The sequence below is a fragment of the Rhinopithecus roxellana genome, chromosome 14 (assembly GCF_007565055.1).
Source record: "Rhinopithecus roxellana isolate Shanxi Qingling chromosome 14, ASM756505v1, whole genome shotgun sequence".
In the NCBI taxonomy this organism is placed as follows: Eukaryota; Metazoa; Chordata; class Mammalia; order Primates; family Cercopithecidae; genus Rhinopithecus; species Rhinopithecus roxellana.
Genome location: NC_044562.1, coordinates 44,297,647 through 44,319,299, shown reverse-complemented (window position 1 = coordinate 44,319,299; position 21,653 = coordinate 44,297,647). Strand labels below are relative to the sequence as shown.

Genomic DNA, 21,653 nt, shown 5'->3' with positions numbered 1-21,653 from the left:
ACCATAATAAAATTGTCATAACTTTTTAAAGGTATAGATTCCTTAATATAGCAAATACTCAGTGTTCAAATTTATAATTGTTTCATAAATGTCAGATTTTTAAAGATTTGTTTTGAATCATGATGCAAATAAGGTTCACACAATTGTGATTGTCTTTAGTTTTACCTAAATGACACAACTATGCAGTTTAAAGGTGAGGGAACTTAACTTTTAAATACAGTAAGTCCTCAAAAGTTGAATTGCATTGCCCAGGGAAATGAACTGAGAATTGTCTGAGAATAGAAAAAAATCATAGTTATTTCAAGTTCTCATGGAAATAGGGACGGTGTACAAGCTTATGATGGAAACTTATCTTGCTGACTGTTCCTTTGCAGCCTCACAACAGCAGGTAATTCCATTTGCCTTTTGGGGAATGTCTGCATTGTTTCTCCTTGTGGGCCCCAAGGTGTCAGGTTCCTAGGATTATGATTAATAGGCCTCATCTAAAAATCCATTTACCATCAATTACCAGAATATTCCAGGTAATATTCTGGAATCAAGCTTACTTTCTCTCACATTGCCATAAAGTAGACAAAAGAGGCATTGATGGTCAAGACCTCTGAAGCTTCACCTGGGTTCTAACCACAGTTCTTTGTTAGCTTTTTATTAAAAAGTGTGGACAGTCTCTCAAGGATTGTTGTGAGGATTAAATAATATATTGTGTGTTATGATACAGGATAATTACTAACACATAGTAAATGATTGCTCACAATGTCAGTATGATCAATTTTTAATCTATGAAAGGGAATTTTTCTATTGAGAAGAACATATTTTATTTGCTGAGGCAAGATTAAATTGAATTTGGAGGCCAGAAATAGAAACCAATGAAGAAAATATAGGTATCTTGGGATCAGAGTTCTATTGTATGTCACAGAGCGCTGTGTTAGAACCTTTCAGAGCCAGGGTTCTGGGACCATGATCAGTTGAATCTAGTATCATGATTAGTGAGAAGGTAGAGCAAAAATTTTATAATACCCAAGAATCATACTAGCTACCAGTTCTCTCCCTGTCTTTATCTTGGCATTCTTTCCATGATACTAAATTCTCTAACATATATTAAGGGATATGAGAGTAGACTCCTCTTCTGTAGACCTTCAGTCCATTCTTTTCTTCCTTCTTTTTTTCTTCCTTTTTTCCTTTTCCTTTCTTCTCTCTGTCCCTCCTTTCCCTTCCCTTCCTTCAACTAGGAAATATTAAGGGTTTTCTGTGTATAAGGCCTGATGTACTCTAGATAGTCACAAGTAAAACATACTTTCCCAACTCATGAATGGTGTAGTCTAGTAAGAAAGATTCAGTTAAACAAGAATGTGATGAGCTTTGAGACATAAGTTTTAAATATAAGGAGTTAGGGAAAAACTTGGCAGTTGGACTTAATATTATCTGTGGGATAGGTAATGCTTCCCTGCATAGAAATTAACCAGAAGGATTTTAGGGAATTGTGTAGATTGGAGGAACAGTATGTGGATTGGAGGAACAGGAGCTAGAAGGAACATGGTGTTATTAAGGAGTTAAGATTCTATGACAGGAACAGAATATGAAGGAGTATGTGTAAAGAAAGTTGGGGGAAGGTGGGGCTGGATAATGGAAGATTCTCAAAGCTATAACAAAGAGTTTGAATAAGGAGTAGGATCAGGATTGTTCAGTTATTAAAATTCCACTTTGGGAGGTCGAGACGGGTGGATCCCGAGGTCAGGAGATGGAGACCATCCTGGCTAACATGGTGAAACCCCGTCTCTACTAAAAAATACAAAAAATCTAGCCAGGCGAGGTGGCGGGCGCCTGTAGTCCCAGCTACTCGGGAGGCTGAGGCAGGAGAATGGCTTAAACCCGGGAGGGGGAGCTTGCAGTGAGCCGAGATCAGGCCACTGCACTCCGGACTGGGCGACAGAGTGAGACTCTGTCTCAAAAAAAAAAAAAAAAAAAAATTCTGATGAGAGCTTGGGACAGATTTTGGAGTCAGGGGGTTACTTCCATTGTTTTAGTTCTTCCTTTCTGGAGTTTTTGTTTGTTTTTTTCCTTCCTCACCTTTGTTCTAGTGGATTAAAATCCAGGTTTGGGCCATGTGCCCTACCACTGGGGTCTCAGTTGATGTTGGCTTGAGCTTTTCATTTGCAATATTTATGAATATATTGCTATTTAAACTAAGAAAAATATTGCAATTAGGGGATTATGAAAATGATAAATTTTATAACTAAATGCAGTGTTTAATCACGAGAACATTATTTGAATTGACTTCTGGTCAAATCAGGATGGATATTTTCCATTCAAGTTACTAAATCCCTTCTTGACATTAAGTACAATGGTAGCAGCTGCTTGTACTTAACATTTACTTAATATTCCTTTGGACATAACTTTTTATATTTCCCAAAGATGAGTACCATATGTGAAAATTTGCACATTATAATTAATGACAAATGGTGACCTTTGTTTTCAACTCATTTTACCACCGCACAGGAAAAATCTTTAATTTGAATGTCTAAGAGCTAAAAATACTATTTCTAGGACCTGTTGAAAGTAAACTATTGAAAATCATGTGTTTTATATAGCTATTCCAGAACCTCAGATTCTAAGTAGAAAATAACTTTAAAATTGTGAATATGGCATGGTAAGTAACCAAAGGAGCCATTTTTTAATGTAGTTTACAGTGAAACAAGGTCTTTTTTTAATAATCTTATTCAGATAACATTTCTTCATTCAGCAGACAGGTACCGAGCACAAATTACATGCCATGCTGTGATCTCCTGTCTTTTAAATCTCACTTTTAACAGCACTGTTCTCTCAATAATATTTTTATTTCTTCACATTCCATAGTTTTCCTTGAGATTATTATATATATATATAAAATAAAATTCAGTTAGTGTTTTAAGAGCATGAGACTAGAGATAACCTTAATTCTCTAGTCCCAAGTTTAAAACATTCTTAAAAAATAATCTTTTAGCAAAGTTACTTAATTTCCAACCATTACTCACCCCTTCATTGTGAGATTTTTTTGTTTCTTGGTAGAAAATAATGACAGCAAAACATTTATCACCATTTACTCTGTGCTAAGTAGTATTCTAAGTACTTGGCACGCTTTAACTCATTTTATTTCTCACAACAAAACTGAGTAGATGTAGATTATCCATATGTTACAGTTGAACATAATGAGACATGAAAGATTAAATAATTTTCATAGGTTTACAGAACTACTAAGTGGCAGAACCAAGCCAGGCTGTCTTCAGAGTCTGTGTGCTTAATCACCACACTTTGCTGAACAAATAGCAGTAGTTTCCAATTCTGGGTATGTACTGGAATAACCTGTGGAGCTCTGTGAAAACAGAGCTGCCCAATCTCAAGCTAGGCCTAGAGAATTAAAAGCTCTGAGGGTGGGATCCAGGTATCACTTTTTAAGAAAAGGGGTGACATAACCGCTGTGCTAGGTCTTTGGCCCCGGAAGTTTCATTTTTCTCATATTGTTGACAAAAAGATCTCTTAACTTTCTACCCAGTGTAATTTTTTTTTTATTCTTGAGTTCTTAGAATCTATCAAGTATAATTTTTCAAACATCCATTATCTTGTACCATTGAAATTGAGTTAAATTAGATGGTTTGGGTGTGTTTAGTTTATCCAAATGTATCTTTTCATTGATGACTAAAATGAGAATAAAAATATTAACAATTAGCTAATCACATACTTTCTGTTTTGTGGTTATTGTAGTGACTATAATTTCACTAGCAGTTACTAAATGAAGTATTATATACATAAATTTTCTTTTGTGTTATTCGGGAATTGTTTATTCTATGTTGATGTTAAAGCAGATTTATAAGGAACTCTTCAGATCTGGAATTAATCCATTTCTTTATTCATCCTCTCTTAGAAATTCTGATTGCTTGTGGCTCAACGCTTTCTTAAAATTTTTTTTTTTTAAACTGGGTAAAATTTACCTAATGTGAATTGCAGAGATGTTAACGGTGTAATTTGATGTATTTTCATACATGTCTACACACACATAAACATCACCCCAGACAAAATAGAGAACATCTCCATCATCCCAGAATGTTTCCTCATGCCACCTCTCAACCAGTGTAGTTCTTCTTTTTATTTTTTTTTTAAATCAAAGAGTAATATTCAGTTGTATAAATATACCAAAATATGTTTGTTCAGTCTCCAGTTGATAGACATTTGGGTTGTTTCCAGTTTGGGGCTATTATGAGTAAAATTGTGTTGTTTACTTTCCGAATATTTGGGGCTTTTCCGGATATTTTATTTCTAATTTAAGTGTTTCATGGATAGAGAAAATGCTAAGTTAGATTTCAATCTTTTGAAAAGTAATGAGAATTAAAGCCCAGTGTATGTTCTATCTCAACAAATGTTCCATGTTCACTTAAAAAGAATCAGGATTCTCCAGTTGCTAGATGGTAGTGTTCCAAAATGTCAGTTAAGTATTAAGTAGTTGATAATATTGCTAAAATCTTCTATAGCTTTGAGGATTTTTTTTTTTTTTTTTTTTTTTTTTTGAGGAGGGTCTCTAGTTCTGTCAGTTACTGAGGGAGGAGTATACACTGTTGCCTGCCACTCTGGCTTCTTATGCTTACTATTTGCATGGTGTATCTTTTTTTCCAGTCTTTTAGACTACCCCATCTTTATATTTAAAATGTAACGCTTGTAGACAAAGTTGGGTGTTACTTTTTAAATTCAGTTTGATAATCTATGCCTTTGAATTGCAATATTTAGTCCATGTAATATAATAATTGATATGGTTGGGTTTAGGTCTGCCATTTTCCTGTTTGTTTTCTGTTTGTCCTATCTCCATTTTGTTCTTTTGTTCCTCCTTTTTGGGGGGGAGAGGAGCCCTTTAGGGTTAAAAGAATATATTTCATTATCTAATTTTAATTTCTTTATTGAGTTTCCATTACTTTTTGCTTTTGTGATTACATTATGCATCCTTATCATAATCTACTTGGAGTTAATAAAATGTAAAAACCCTGTAAGTATAATTTCACTTATATTTGGTGTCACTCTCCTTAATTGTGCACACGTACTGGCAACTAATTCTCATCTTAATCTGAAAACGTCTATTTCATCTTCATTTTTAAAGGACTTTTTTTTAATGATATAGCTGGATTCTGGGTTCTTTTGCCACTTAAAAGATTTCACTGTTGACCAGGCGCAGTGGCTCATGCCTGTAATCCCAGCACTTTGGGAGGCGGAGGCAGATGGATCGCCTGAAGTCAGAAGTTTGAGACCAGCCTGGCCAACATGGTGAAACCCCCTCTCTACTAAAAATACAAAATTAGCTGGGGGTGGTTGTGCACGCCTCTAATCCCAGCTACTCTGGAGGCTGAGGCAGGAGAATCGCTTAGAACCTGGGAGGCAGAGGTTGCAGTGAGCTGAAGTCGTGCCACTGCACTCTAGCCTAGAGGACAGAGGGAGACTCTGTCTCAAAAAAAAAAAAAAAAAAAAAAAGATTTCACTGTCATCTGCCTCTGCATTGCTCTTTATGATATCCATTATTTTTGCTGTTTCCTCTTTGTACTGTTTTTTTCCTATTTTCAGGATTTTATCTTAACCTTTGGTTTTCAGCAGTTGAATGTAATATACCTACCTGTGAATTTCTTTGCATTTATTCTCTTGGGAGGTTTGCTGACCTTCTTGCATCTGTAAATTGTATTTCTCCAAGTTTGCTGATTATCAACCCTAATTTCTTCACATTTTATTTTCTTTCCCAGTTTTCCATTGTTTATCTGGGACTCCCATGACATATATATTAGATTGTTTGTTTTGCCTTAGGTCACTGCAATGCTTTTCCAGTTGTCTTCACTTTTCTGTGAAAACAACACATTTTATCATTTCTATTGATCTGTCTTCAGCTTTACTGACTCTTTCTTTTGTCATCTTTTTATCTGCTGTTAAGCCTACCCAGTGAATATTTAATTTGTTACTGTATTTTTTAGGTCTAGAATTTCCATTGTATTTTTTTGTATAATTTCCACTAATCCGTTGAGATTCCCCCTTCTATTCTCTCATGATAATCTTTTAATACCTTAAACATTTATTAAATCTGTTTTTAAGTGTTTTTTTTTGGTAATATTGACATCTGGGTCATCTTGAGGTTGGCTTCTACTGACCACTTTTTCTTTTGACCATGACTCACATTTTCTTGTTTTATTTGTTAGAGTGGTAACTTTTGATTGTATAGCAGGCATTGTGGGTGGTATGCTTAAAATTCTAGATTCTGTTATCCTCTTCTGAAAAGTGCTGATTTTTGTTCTACCAGGTATTTAAATTACTAACAGATCACCTTGAGCTTATGGAGGTTTTGTTTTATACTTTGTTAACGAGAAGCTGTTTCAATTTTGTTCTTGGTCCCAGGGCAACTTCCTTAGTTTAGGACATAGGTTTTTTATCCTAAGATGTGGCCCTCTTCCAGTTTTAATTGAAAGCCCAAAGTGTTTACCAGGCCATGAAACTGTGGAATTCAGATTCCAAACGTTTCCCCTGCAATGGGCAGCAGCTGAAATCTCTGTTCAGCTCATTTAGCCTTCTAATGGTTGTTTTCCTTTGGGTTCCCACACATGGAATTTTCTGGGATTTCCTTTCTCAATTTTCAGTTGTTCTGGAAGCAGATAGCTCTATGTCCTGGTGACTCAGGCTAATAAGAGTGCAACTTTCTGATTGAGTTCTGACCACCCTAGTCCCCCTTAATACTGAGCACTGCCCTCTGGTTAGAAGTCCTATAAATGTGGGACTCTTGTCTCTTTTTTCACTCCCCGAGGAGTGAATCCATTCTAATTTCTTCCTGCTTTTGGCTGTTCTTCAGTGCCTACTTTAAATAATTGAGGGTTTTTTGTTTGTTTGTGTACTTGTTTGTTGTTGTTTTCTTTTTTTCTTTTTCTTTTTTTTTTTTTTTTTTTTGAGACAGGCTCGCTCTGTCGCCCAGGTTGGAGTGCAGTGGCGCGATCTTGGTTCATTGCAACTTCTGCCGCCTGGGTTCAAACAATTCTCATGCCTCAGCCTTCCAAGTAGCTGGGACTACAGGTGCACACCAACATGCCTGGCTAACATTTGTGTTTTTAGTAGAGACAACGTTTCACCATTTTGGCCAGGCTAGTCTTAAACTCCTGACGTCAGGTGATCTGCCCGCCTCGGCCTCCCAAAGTGCTGTGATTACAGGCGTGAACCATCACTATGCCTGGCCAATAACTGATTTTTATATTTTGTTCAGTGTTTATCATAGTTATATTGAGGAGTTAGTCTAATACATGTTCCTTTGTCATTATTATACCTGGAATACCAGTTCTTTAGTTTTATAAAATTCAGATGGTTAATATATTTCTGATTATGATCTCATTAATTCTATTTTATTTCTGTTCTTAGATATGAAGAGAAGGCTACTAAAGACTTGGAACGATACAATAGTCAAATGAAGAGAGCCATTGAACAGGAGTCACAAATATCATTAAAAGATGGCAGAAAAAAGATAAAACCCACCAGTGCATGGAATTTGGCCCAGAAGCACAAGTTGAAAACCTCATTATCTAATCAACCAAAACTTGATGAACTCCTTCAGTCCCAAATTGAAAAAAGGAGTCAAAATATTAAAATGGTACAGATCCCCTTTTCTATGAAAAACTTAAAAATAAATTTTGAGAAACAAAACAAAGTTGACTTAGAAGAGAAGGATGAACCTTGCTTGATCCACAATCTCAGGTTTCCTGATGCATGGCTAATGACATCCAAAACAGAGGTAATGTTATTAAATCCATATAGAGTAGAAGAAGCCCTGCTATTTAAAAGACTTCTTGAGAATCATAAACTTCCTGCAGAGCCACTGGAAAAGCCAATTATGTTAACAGAGAGGTATGATGATACAATCTTTTTTAAATGTAAAAATATTTATTATAATAGTTCATACTAGATTAGAAATTGAAGGTAGAAGGTTGAGAATGGTTCCTAGTAAGGATTAGTGGTATTTATTTATTTATTTTAATCTTTTAAAAATGTGATTTCTAGGCCGGGCACGGTGGCTCACGCCTGTAATCCCAGCACTTTGGGAGGCCGAGGTGGGTGGATCACGAGGTCAGGAGTTCGAGACCAGCCTGGCCAACATGGTGAAACCCTGTCTCTACTAAAAATACAAGAATTAGCCGGGTATGTTGGCATGCATCTGTAGTCCCAGCTACTTGGGAGGCTGAGGCAGGAGAATCGCTTGAACCTGGGAAGTGGAGGTTGCAGTGAGCTGAGGCGGTGCCATCGCACTCCAGCCTGGGTGACAGAGCAAGAGTCTGTCTCAAAAAAAAAAATTTTTTTTTAATTAAAATAAATAAAAATTAAAATATATATATATATATATATATATATTTGATTTCTAATCTTTAATGGAATTGTTTATAAATAATATTAGAATACTCTGGATAGTTCACTTCTACATTTAATAAATATTAAGCTCATTTCTCTTGTACATTAGTGACTTCTCTAGGGTAATTTTGAAGTTAGATTGCCATGACTTTATTCCATTATGTACTCATTGTTTTAACATTTTCAAACACATAATAAAATAGAAGTATACGATGCATACCTTTATCAGTAATTATCCAAGACTTTGCCACATTTGCTTTACCTTTCTATACAGTATATAAACGTATATTTTCTTTCCTTTGCCAAAGTAGTTTAGAACAATTCCCCTTCCTACATCTTTCAATATATCTCTTTAAAAAATGGCTGTTTTCTCACCTAACCATACCTTTTTCATACCTTAAATAATAATAATTCCTTGTAATTGTTCCTCATTATCTCAAAATATCTTTTTTCCAGTTTTTAAAAAAATTTATATTTAATTTGTATCTAAACAAGATCCACATACTGCATTTGGTTATCTTGTTTATATATCTTAAAAATCACTCTATTATTGTAGGTACTGAGTCATTTGTTCAGTGGAATGTTCTGTTGTCTGTATTTGCTTTCTTATGGTGTTAAGCTTCTCTCCCCCATGTTTAATTGGGGGTTAGCTCAGGAGGACTGAATAGATTTAGATTCTACTTTCTGATGAATCTACTTAATAGGTTGGCTATGTGCTTCATATTTCATCACATCAAAAGGCACTATCACTAGGTTCAGCTAATGACAGCCTGTCTTTCACTGGAAAGTTTCTCATCAACCTTTCCATGTAATGGTGCCATTCATTGATGATTTTTGCCTGAAATAATTTTATATTGGTTGTAATATAGGGTATTTCCTTTTCCTGGTTTATATGATTAAATTGCTTTCTGTAAAAATAAATAACCTTGGATGACAAAGCCTGGGGAGACAAAAAAAAATTTAAAGATTAAAAAATAAATAACAACTAACCTATTAACATTTCCCTTTTTTAACTTAATATTTCTTTTTCTGTCAGACACGGTTGGAACAGAATCATGACAAAAATAATAAAAACCTGAAGTTTAAAAAGATATAATTTGTTCCCTAGGACACATCGATAACTCTGTTTCAGAACTTCCAAGAATAAAGCAGAAATCATTTATAAAATGTGTTGAAACTCTTGTTAATGACACTGCCATCATTGGAGGAGAAAAAAACAGGGACAGAATACAGAAAAACATCTGTTAAGTCTGTCTTTTTAAATAAGGAAACAACAACCACATTAACCAAAATCCAGTATCTTTCATAGTATTCTCTTGAGATTGGCTTAGGAAACTGTCAGAGGAACAATTAGAAAATAGTACTTTAGGCTACATTCAAACAGTTTAAACACCTGATGGTGCTTTTCTCTTCCCTAAAAAAGAGCTAAGGTACATCTGAATTTTTAGACTTGACTGCTTTTCTGAATGGCATTTGTAAGCTTCATTTAAATTTCAAAAATATTTTTGCACTTTTTCAAATTACAGGTTTTTAAAAATATTTTTGTCGCCGGGCACGGTGGCTCAAGCCTGTAATCCCAGCACTTTGGGAGGCCGAGACAGCCAGATCACGAGGTCAGGAGATCAAGACCATCCTGGCTAATACGGTGAAACCCCGTCTCTACTAAAAAATACAAAAAACTAGCCGGGCGACGAGGCGGGCGCCTGTAGTCCCAGCTACTCGGGAGGCTGAGACAGGAGAATGGCATGAACCCGGGAGGCGGAGCTTGCAGTGAGCTGAGATCCGGCCACTGCACCCCAGCCTGGGCAGCAGAGCAAGACTCCGTCTCAAAAAAAAAAAAAAAAAAAATTTTTCTATGTGATGTTCTGTTCTTCAAAAAACGAATACATTAAAAACTATTATTTTGGGACCATATTGGCCTGAAAAAATATCTTTCTTAATTGAGCATAAACAGGAATAAAGATTAATTCAAAATAGTTTTTTTTTCCTTCTTTTGGAATGTGGCATCCCCATCACAGTTAAATGATGTAAGTTTTTCAAAACTGAGTCATAGACTAATTTATCCCACAATGCAACAATGTAGACAGGGTAACTGTAGGTTGGGCTTAGTTTTCTTGCCAGAGTTCTAATGCTATTTGTGTAACTTACCTCTGAATGGAATAATTTAGGTATCTATCAAGTATAAAGTAAGGGCTTAATAATGATAACCTTAATGATGGCTAATATTTATTGAACATTTACTATATGATAGGAACTTGGCAAAGTTTTTTCATGATCTTCACATCAACTTTATGAGGTAGATAATATCATCCACATTTTATAGCTGAGGAAACTGAAATGTAGTAGTTAAATAACTTACCTAGGCCCACATAGACAGTAAATAAGCCATATGTCCAAGATTACAGTCTAGACAGTTTAACTGTGGAGTCTGCACCATTAATTGCTATACAGTGTCATAATCATCACCACCACCACCATCCCTCCTGTCTCTCAGATCGATTTTTAGGATATTGGTTAGATGAAGCAGAGTACATGTGATATATAGCTAAAGCTCTTCTCTATTATATCAGCTCTCACAGCCATTGGGGTCTTCAGCCATTCAGAGCTGATAAGCAAAGACATCAGTGTACTGGAATACAGAACAGTGCCTTGCATACCTAGTACAGTATCTGCCACAGGGTGGGCACTCAAATATTCATTGAAGGAGTGGCAAAATGGTAACTATTCATGTCAACCCCAACAGACACCTTTTTGCAATGACTAACACATCCCGACCAAGCCTAAAACCAATATGTGCAGTTGATTTGTACCCTAGATAACCTTTGGCTTCCTCAAATTTTTACACCACTCAGAATCATTTCATATACCACCTTTGGGAAACATGCCAGACCTGCAGTAGACTGAAGGAAGCTCTCCCAAACTCTAAATTGATTAATTTATTAGTTCCTAGAAGAAAGAGATACATGTTTATCTTTTTGTTACAGAAGAAACTTTGAATAGCAATTGAAAATTTGGCAAAGATGGACCACCTAACTTGACAGTGTATTATTGTGTTTGTTTTGAAGGAATAAAATGAAATTATTTATAAAGTTTTCATTTGTATTATATTTAGAGAGAGCCATTTTTAAATTTCCACATTCAATATGTAACATTCTAGAAGACAGACTGTCTTCTTTCTGTTCCTCCTTTCTGTATACTGTGTGCAGTAAGTATTTTATAAAATATTAACAGAAATGTAAAACAGTGGTTTCTCATAGAGTTACTTATACCTTTGTATTTTGGTTAATGATGATAACACTTGTCAAAGGGCCCTAGGATTAACTTTTTCCCATAAACCCTCTTATTTTGTGTTTTTAATAAGTTAAAGGGCCATAATTTCTTTTTCAGTCTTTTTAATGGATCTCATTATTTAGACGTTTTATGTAAAATGACAGCAGATGACCAAAGATACAGTGGATCAACTTACCTGTCTGATCCTCGTCTTACAGCGAATGGTTTCAAGATAAAATTGATACCAGGTATGATAGTGTGGTTTAATATTTTCTGATGTGGAAAAATTAGTCTTGTTCCAAGAGTTACATTTGGGTTTCATGATTTACAGATATGGTGGTATATTTTTGTCTCACCAGTGTCAGCTATGTTAAAACATTTATTTCAACACATCACCTCTGCCTGAAACAAGCCAGTTTGGCATCTCTTTTAGTCCGATGCTTTGCATTTGCATTTGCATTTGCATAACTAATCAGATAGTTTTATTGTAATTTTTGTCATCCTTTGACAAAATATTCAAAGTTCCTGCTTTGTTTAAATTATTAAAATACTCCTTTAGATAATGAAACAGAAACATGTAGGGCATTGGAATTGCCTAACAAAAATGGATATCTTTGCTTTTTAAAAAGCATTTGCTTGTTTTGCCAGTTAGACGTGCAACATCAGCAGTTGTGCTATCTGGAGAATGGATGATTCAGTTCCATGGCTTTGCTAAAAGACTGATAACCCTCTTTGCTCAGTATGGAAATTCATTGGGTGGATTTAAAAAAAAAAAGAAAAGAAAAGAAAATCCATCTGGCTAGAGGCTTCAGTTTTCCTGGCTGGTACCTTCTCTGTTCTTTTATAGTTTCCATACTCAACTGCCTTCTGCCCTACCTTCTGTTAATTTTTCTTCATCTGATATCAAAGGGGTACAGTGGAACCATGAGGAAGGACTCCACTGTCTCCCTTCCTGCCTCCAAACTTGTCACACTCAAAGTATAGAAAAACAGAATTCACCCAAAACAACATTTGAAGATTTTTAAAGGAATGCTTTACTGAGATACGAAAATAAGTAAAAACAATGTACAAAAGCATAGAGCTGGGTATATGCAGAAAATACTTTGGTGTCCCAAACATAAACTAATTTTACTTGATTTTTGTGATTTTTAAGGATACCTAACCTAAGCTTCTTACCTCCTACCTCAATTCTATTAGTCCAAATCCCAGCACTGCCATTTAAAAAGAATGTGTTTTGGGGAAAGTCACCTGGCCTAACTGTGTCTTCATTCATAACAACTAATAATTATTATGTAGAAAGGATAACTGTCCTTTCTTACCTCCCACTCAATTCCAAGAGCATGTTTTTTTGTTTGTTTGTTTTTGAGCTACCCAGTATGTTTATATCAGATGGAAAAATTGAGGCACAGAAGTTAAGTTTGCTCAAGGGGACACAGTTATTGGTAAAACCAGAATTTGAACCTAGGCAATCTGCCTTTAAAGCCTAGCTCTTAACTCATTTATCATATTGCCTTCCTGTCAAAATTTAGATATTTATTCCATGAAGTATTTGTGAGCATTATCCAAGGTAACAAATCAGTGAGCATGGTACATGGCAATGGGAGATGCTCACATATTCTCTTTTCTTACCATCCTTCAGCCCCCTTTCGCAGGCTTGCAGTCATCTCCTTTAGTCTTCCTAGAAATATTTCTTCCTCAGGGTCCCTGGCATCTTAAAATTTATGTGAAGTGAATTTACTTGAAGCAAGGGATGGGTGGAGGTGTATGTGTTTTATTCTCAACTTAATGTTTTTCTAATTAACTATGTGGTGTTGGTGGCAAGTACCGGTTTTTTCATGAAAGATATTAAACAGGCCGGGCGCGGCGGCTCATGCCTGTAATCCTAGCACTTTGGGAGGCCGAGGCGGGTGGATCACCTGAGGTCAGGGGTTCAAGACCAGCCTGGCCAACATGGCGAAACCCTATCTCTACTACAAAATACAAAAATTAGTCGGGCATGATAGCGGGTGCCTATGATCCCAGCTACTTGGGAGGCTGAGGCAGGAGAATCGCTTGAACCGAGGAGGCAGAGGTTGCAGTGAGCCAAGATCGCGCCACTGCACTCTCCACTGCGCAACAGATTGAGACTCCATCTAAAAAAAAAAAAAGAAAGAAAGATATTAAACAGCAGGTTGTTGTTTTAAGGATAACTGTCCTTTCTTACCTCCCACTCAATTCCAAGAGCATGTTTTTTTTTTTTTTTTTGAGTTACCCAGTAAGTTTATATCTGACAGATGCTTTGAGCTCTTAGCTTGTAAGTAGTATTTTTAAAATCTTATTGAATGCCTAATACTTTCCATAGCATCAAAGATGCAGAAATGATTAAGTCACCTGCAAACTGACTTGATTTGATTGGAATTAATTTTACTTAGATAATCATAAGCATTATTTCCCTTGTCAATATCAGAGCAAGTTAAAGATATTTATGTTTTCTTTCATTTCTTTGTTTTTTCATTTTTTTAAATTAGGTTGTATTTTCTTAACAGTTCTGTCTTGTGAGAGTATTGTTGCATTTTACTAACTTTGAATCAACAGTTTGCCTGTAGTCACAGTACATTTGGATAAGGATAAAAGCATTTGAAAGAGAAGGAATACATCTGGCTTTGAGAGACAAGATTCTCAATGTGACTCTAAGAACTTTGCATGCTAATGGGAATAGCTTTCTGTCCTGCATCAATAAGAATTCCATATTTTAGGAAGTGAAAACTTGTCAAACCACTTACTCATTTGATGTATTTTCCCTGAAAATTGGTAAGCATTTCACAGTATTTTATGGAAACTTTTCAAGGGTTATTGTTACATAGTTCCAATGTCTCTAACTTTTCCATATCTGAATTTTACAAACCCAGAAGTTAAAATATTGCTCAATTTCCTTATTTGTTGCCAAGTACCTTTTACCCATTTCCACTAGGAATTCTGTGAAATGTGTATAATTTTCCAGGGCAAATGTAATTAGTATTAGACTTTTCATTCTAATCATACTGTAAAAGATTTAAAACTACCAGTAGTGAAAAAAATCACTTGGACTGATATTTTTGGCAATTTTCATATCTATATAAATAGTTAAAAGAGATGTGAACTAGAATATTCTGCTACTACTTTTTGCCTACCACACACAGTTTTGAGTTCCATTTACGTTTCCCCTGTTGCTCAAACTCATTTCATTTCCACTGTTAGTCTGTGTTTCTATAAAGGAATACCTGAGACTGTGTAAGACTCAGGTAGACCTGAGACTAAAAGAAATGACCACAAGCCTTCTTTATAAAGAAAAGAAGTTGATTTGGCTCATAGTTCTGCAAGCTCTACATGAAGCATAGTGCCAGCATCTGCTTTCTTTTTACATATGAGTTCCAAGTTTAAGTCATTTCTTTGCTCCCATATCTGATGATAGCCATGCCACTTCTTGAACGATTTTCTGCTTAGAAACTTCTTTCGCTAGATAGCGAAATGAAAAAGTGATGACCTGGGTTATCACTCTTAAATTCAAACTTCCACAGATCCTAAGGGCAAAGGTGTCCAATCTTTTGGCTTCCTTGGGACACATTGGAAGAACTGTCTTGGGCCACACATAAAATATACTAACACTAACAATAGCTCATGAGCTTTAAAAAAAAAAAATTGCAAAAATGTCTCCATGTTTTAAGAAAATTTACAAATTTGTGTTGGGCAGCATTCAAAGCTGTTCTGGGCCACAAGTGGCCCACAGACCACAGGTTAGACAAGCTTGCCCTAGGGCATGGACACAGTGCAGCCAGAATCCTTGCAGGGACATAAAAAGGGTGACCTTTACTCCAGTTTCCAATAATTCCTCAATATCATCTGAGACTTTGTCAGCCTTTCACTGTCCATATTTCTGTCAGCATTTTAGTAACAACCATTTAACCAGTTTCTAAGAAGTTCCAAACTTTCCCTCATCTTCCTGTCATCTTCTGAGCTTTCAAACTCGTCCAACCTCTCCTCTTACCCAGCTCTAAAACCACTTCTACATCTTCAGTTATCTTTATAGCAGTGCCCCACTCGTCAGTACTAATTTTCTGTGTTAGTTCATTTGTGTTGCTATAAAAGAATACCTGAGACTAGGTAATGTATAAAGAAATGAGGTTTATTTGGCTCATAGTTCTGCAAGCTGTACATGAAGCATAGTGCTAGCATCTGCTTCTGGTAAGGGTCTCAGGAAGCTTACAATCATGGCAGAAGGCGACAAGTAGCCAGCATATCACATGGCAAAAGAGGGAGCAAGAGAGAGATGCCAGGCTCTTTTAAACAACCAACTCTTGTGTGAACTACCACAGAGACCTCACTTATTACCATGGGGATGGCACCAAGCCATTCATGATGGATCTGCCCCATGACCCAATGCACCTCCCACTAGGCCCACCTTTAACAGTAGAGGTCACATTTCGACAAGAAATTTGGAGGGGACATACATCTAAACCATAGCATCTCACTTCATTGATCTCTGTATCTCATCCCTTAATGCTTGATAATATAATATTATATATTATTCTCCAGTTATTCTCTGGGAAAAATGTTAGGATACCGTCCGTCTGTATAGTCTACCAGCACTGCATCTGCCAACCAGGTCCAGGATCTAGTCTGTAATTGGGAACAGGTAAGGGATTGGATTATTGAAGTCTCAGGATCTGAAACTCTTCAAGTTATATCACAGCTCTTTTTTAAAATTAATCCATTGATAGCTACTACTTATCCAAGATTAGACTGTCTCTTTTCTTTTAATTCCAGGTAGCATTATGTGGACTTCATGAAAGAACACTGTTACACAGATACAGCCAAAGAAGACAAATCTCTGCTATTTTCCAAAAACATGCATTCTAAAGCCAAATCCGATGCCTTGAAATATGTGCTGTTATGGATTATGTACCCAGTTATACATCCAATCCTGTAGCTAGTTTTTAGTTTTATTTTATTTTTTGAGATGGATTCACACTCTCTCAACCCAGGCTGGAGTGCAGTGGCACGATCTCAGCTGACTGCAACCTCTGCCTCCCAGGATCAAGTGATCCTCCCATCTCAGCTTCCCTAGTACCACCACACCTGTCTAATTTTTTTTTTTTTTTTTTTTGTATTTTTGGTAGATACGGGGTCTTACCATGTTGGCCAGGCTGGTTTCAAACTCCTAATGTTGTGACCTGTCTGCCTCGGCCTCCCAAAGTGCTAGGATTGCAGGTGTGAGCCACTGTGCCCAGCCATTTAGTTTTATTTTAATTACTAAGTAATTTAAGTAACATTTAACATGTCAGTTTTATTTGTCCTATTAAAATATTTTGAACAAACAGTATTTTCTTCTAATTAATAATGTCTCCATAAATTACTGTGTGACTGTTTTTATAATTTGTAACTTAAAATCACAGAAATAATTCAGGCGTTTAGATATTAAAATGGTAGGGTAGAATTTGAAGAGCAGCAGTTGTTAAAACACTTAAACCAGTTTTATTTTCATAAATATCATGGGACTCCATTTTCTCTCCAAAGCAAGAAATGATCTAAACAAATGTAAGAAACAGAACAGCAATAACTGGGATTAAATTAAATTATGTAAAGCACATGTGGTGTCAATGAGCACTTATGACTTAATGTGAGATCCTATGGGAAATTACTATTTGTTCTCCAACTAAGGAACAAAACTTTGTCTGACTATATTAAATTCTAATGAGGGTTCACTAAATGTTTTAGCAGCAATTTTTGTTTTTAATGGACATGTTCTGGAATATAAACTTAACTATGTGTGTGTGTGTGTGTTTTCTTTCAGGAGTTTCAATTACTGAAAATTACTTGGAAATAGAAGGAATGGCTAGTTGTCTCCCATTCTATGGAGTAGCAGATTTAAAAGAAATTCTTAATGCTATATTAAACAAAAATGCAAAGGAAGTTTATGAATGTAGACCTCGCAAAGTGATAAGTTATTTAGAGGTATGCATTATTTTATATATATGTTAGTGTATACAGGGGTCCCAACTCCTGGGCCAAGCCAGTTAGGAACCAGGCCACACAGCAGGAGGTGAGCAGCCTGCCAGCAGGCATCACCACCTGAGCTCCACCTTCTGTCAGATCAGTGGCAGCATTAGATTCTCATAGAAGCACAAACCCTATTGTGAACTGTGCATGCGAGGGATCTAGGTTGTGCACTTCTTGTGGAACAATTTCCTGAAACCATCCCCACCCGCCAACTGTGGAAAAACTGTCTTCCATGAAACCGGTCCCTGGTGCCAAAAAGCTTGGGTACTGCTGCTGATTCTATATAGAGAGGTATTATAGATTGGCCAGACTTTAAGATACTTGTTCTTAAAATAGTAAATTATTTCCAAATAGTAGAATATTTTCTGTAAGTTGTATTATGTAATTGCAAGGAGAACACTATTATAAAAAAGAACACTCCATTGAAAGTTTCACATCATAGACTGACTGTGATAAACACTATCATGGATTCTTACCATAACATTTTCTTGGGTACGTATTGAGGAAAGACCTTATAAATGATATATTCTGCAGTGAAGTTCTGTTTTAAAAAACGTTTCATAAATAATCCTCTTAGAAGGGATTTAAAATAATTCTACCTTTATATCACATACTTGTCTAAAAAGTATTGTAATATAATTCTAAGTCCTGATCTCATCAAGAGCAGTAGAAGGGAAGGGAAGTGAAAGATACGAATCTTTGAATAAGTGGAAATTTTCCACTTTGTGACAGTATTCACCACAAAAGAGAAATGTAACAGTGGGTTAAAAAAAAAAAAGGATTAAGGAAGGTTATAAACATTAAAATGTCCATAATTTTTATGTAAACTTTTAAAAAAAATTTTCTTAATCATTAGAACCTATGAAATTTTAGGTGAACTTGAGAGAAGTCGTGTTGATATATGTGGTGAAAGAGTAGAAGTTACCTGCTGACAGTGGAGGGGTTATGGGAAGGCATTGGTAATTTTAGTACAGTAACAAAGATCTGAAAATAAGAGCTGTAGGTACTATAAGAGAAGGTTAAATAAACGGGAATAAGATTTCCAGGTGTCATTGAGGGTTCGTAAGAGTAAACATTTGTATTGAATCCAGCCAGGACAGTTTTGTGACTCAACAATGCTTAGTAGAATTTGTCCAAGTGTAAATCAAAACACCAATTCCTCACCCTGTCCTAGAGGGTGCCTAATTTCCTTTTCCTGTTCCTCTCTCTTGAACAACTATGTTGCACCCACATTGAACATTGTTTCTCTTCTGTCTGCCTGAGATGTTTTTCTTTCCCCATGATCTTTCCATTAAGGTTTCTTATTTATTTTTGTTTATTTGCGACAAGGTCTTGCTCAAAAGCTGGAGTGCAGTGGCATGATCACAGCTCACTGCAGTCTTGACCTTCAGGCTCAAGTGATCCTCCTGCCTCAGCCTCCCATGTAGTTGGGACTACAAGCATGCCCCACCATGCCCAGCTTTTTTTTTCGTAGAGACTGGGTCTCAGTGTTGCCCAGGCTGGTCTCGAACTCCTGGCCGCAAGCAATTCTCCTGCCTTCGTCTCCCAAAGTGTTGAGATTACAGGTCTAAGCCACCGCTCCCAGCCTTGTTCCTTATTTAAATTCAAGCTTAAAGCTATCTCCTCAAGTAATCTTTTTCCAGCTCTACAATCACTCTGTCATGTGGCCCAGTTTAATTTTGTGCATTATTTATTGACTAAAATATTCTGTCTTTTGTCTGTTTTCTATTTCTCTGCACTAAAATGTAAATTGCACAAGAGCAAGGGTCTTGGTTTTTGGTTTGCCACTACATCCTTAGAGCTGACAACGTAGTTGATACTTAACAAATATTTGTTGAGTGAATTCATAATAAGATGAAAATAATCAATATTCTGTTTTCCTTTTTGCCAGGATAACATGTTTTCTGCTTCAGGGTATATCATGGTAAAATGTGTGACTTTCCCTTTGGACAGGGAGAAGCAGTGCGTCTATCCAGACAGTTACCCATGTACTTATCAAAAGAGGACATCCAAGACATTATCTACAGAATGAAGCACCAATTTGGAAATGAAATTAAAGGGTGTGTTCATGGTCGCCCATTTTTTCATCATTTAACCTATCTTCCAGAAACTACATGATTAAATAATGTTTAAGAAGATTAGTTACCATTGAAATTGGTTCTGTCATAAAACAGCATGAGTCCAGTTTTAAATTATCTTCGTATTATGTGTCATATGGTTATTTTTTAAATGAGGACTCACTGACTTGTTTGTATATTGTAAAAAGTTCCATGTATTGTAGATAACGTAAATAAATATAAAAAACTAATATAGACTATTCATTTTATTCTCAAGAACCAGCCGTCGTCATAATTATGAGTTGGAGGCTCAAAATTGGAAAATAGGTAGTATTGTTGGGTGGTTATTTACTAGGTCCTCTCTGCAGGGAGAAATCAAACATCACACATACTAGCATATCTGACAAACAGTGTCAATATTTTTTAAAGTGTGATGGAGAGACACAGTGGGAGAAAATGAGAAAATGAAATTCAGAGGAGGAAGAGAACCAGAAATTCTTCCATTAACCTCAGATTAGATGTTGCTATCTCCTCATTATATGGTAATTATTGGATTTGGGGGTCAACTTTTATCAGAGAACATGTGAAGAACTAGATTTTTAACAGAAAACTGAGGTGAATTTTTTTTGTTTTTTTGTTTTGTTTTGTTTTTTTTTTTTTTTGGAGACTCACTCTTGTCACCCAAGCTGGAGTGCAGTGGCACCATCTTGGTTCACTGCAACCTCCACCTGCCAGGTTCAAGCAGTTCTCCTGCCTCAGCCTCCCAAGTAACTGGGATTACGGCTGCCCACCCCACACCTGGCTAATTTTTGTATTTTTAGTAGAGATGGGGGTTTCACCATGTTGGCCAGGCTGGTCTCGAACTCCTGACCTTAGGTGATCACCTCGGCCTCCCAAAGTGCTGGGATTACAGGTATGAGCCACCGCCCCGGGCCATTAGGTGAAAATTACTGTACATATGCCCCTTTGAAAACCAGGTCCCACAGTGCACCAAAATACCTTTACAAAAAGTTGAAACATGATTTTTAATGAACATATTTGTTGCGTAAAATAAGATATGTTATACTGGATACGGTATCTCCACACTCACACCATCTCCCATAACTCTCAAAGATCATCTTTAAATTCCCAAGATCCTTGTGTTAAGTACAAATTCTGAAACCTGGATTCTGCCTTTTATCTGCCAACATCATCCTGTTTTGCATGAACCAAAATAATGCTTCCCCTGACTCTCCATTACCCCTTTTATAAATGTGGGGCCCTGCTCTGGGAGAGCTTTCTGGGAGTAATTCTTTTAAATTAACTGGGTAAATTGAGGGAAGAGAGGCTCACAGAAGCTATCAAAGATGAAATTTGCATCATTTGCACTCACGCTAAGTAAAACTGTAGACATTTTTTAGCCAATATAGCCTGTATTGGTCCTACAACTATCTTGTAGATGAAGAAACTCATTTTTTCTTACCAGTTATGAGTTGTGTCAAAGGTTGGTAGGAATGGCAGTAGGTATTTACCACTTCTTTGCTAGACAGGCTAAGCACTTACCTTGGATGATCTCATTTAATGTTCACAATGAATTTAAACTTGTGGTTACTGTTGCGATTCTAATGCCAGAGCTCCTGTTCTTAACTACCATTATACTGCCTGCCATGAGAAATGGGCCCTAAAGAGTTATTTGGTCAACTAAGCGTAGGTAGTTAACAGAGTATAAAACACTCCCTGACACCACTTTAACGAATGCTGGAGTAAATCAACTTCAGGTTGCAACTTTTTTTGAGACAAGTCTCGCTTTGTCGCCCAAGCTAGAGTGCAGTGGGGCGCCTCCCAGGTTCAGACGATTCTCCTGCCTCAGCCTCCCCCAAGTAGCTGGGATTACAGGCGTCTGCCACCAGGTCCAGCTAAATTTTGTATTTTTAGTAGAGACGGGATTTCATCATG

At 36.4% G+C, this 21,653-nt stretch overlaps 1 protein-coding gene across 10 annotated transcripts in view; it reads left to right on the top strand.

Annotated features, from left to right (window-relative positions):
• The window catches only part of PMS1 (PMS1 homolog 1, mismatch repair system component), an 89,052-nt gene extending 69,070 nt beyond the window's left edge, over positions 1-19,982 (top strand). For 7 of the 10 annotated variants that reach the window (XM_030916089.1, XM_010370274.2, XM_030916085.1 and 4 more), the window contains 4 exons: positions 7,396-7,878; positions 11,764-11,894; positions 17,456-17,616; positions 19,615-19,982. In XM_030916089.1, the coding sequence (XP_030771949.1) occupies positions 7,396-7,878; positions 11,764-11,894; positions 17,456-17,616; positions 19,615-19,779 (940 nt within the window). In that variant the 3' untranslated portion in view covers positions 19,780-19,982. Of the gene's footprint in view, positions 1-7,395; positions 7,879-11,763; positions 11,895-14,220; positions 15,780-17,455; positions 17,617-19,614 lie in introns of those variants that run through there. The other 3 variants (XR_004053097.1, XM_030916086.1, XM_030916088.1) reach the window with 3 other exon arrangements.
• The last annotated feature ends 1,671 nt before the right edge of the window (positions 19,983-21,653 follow it).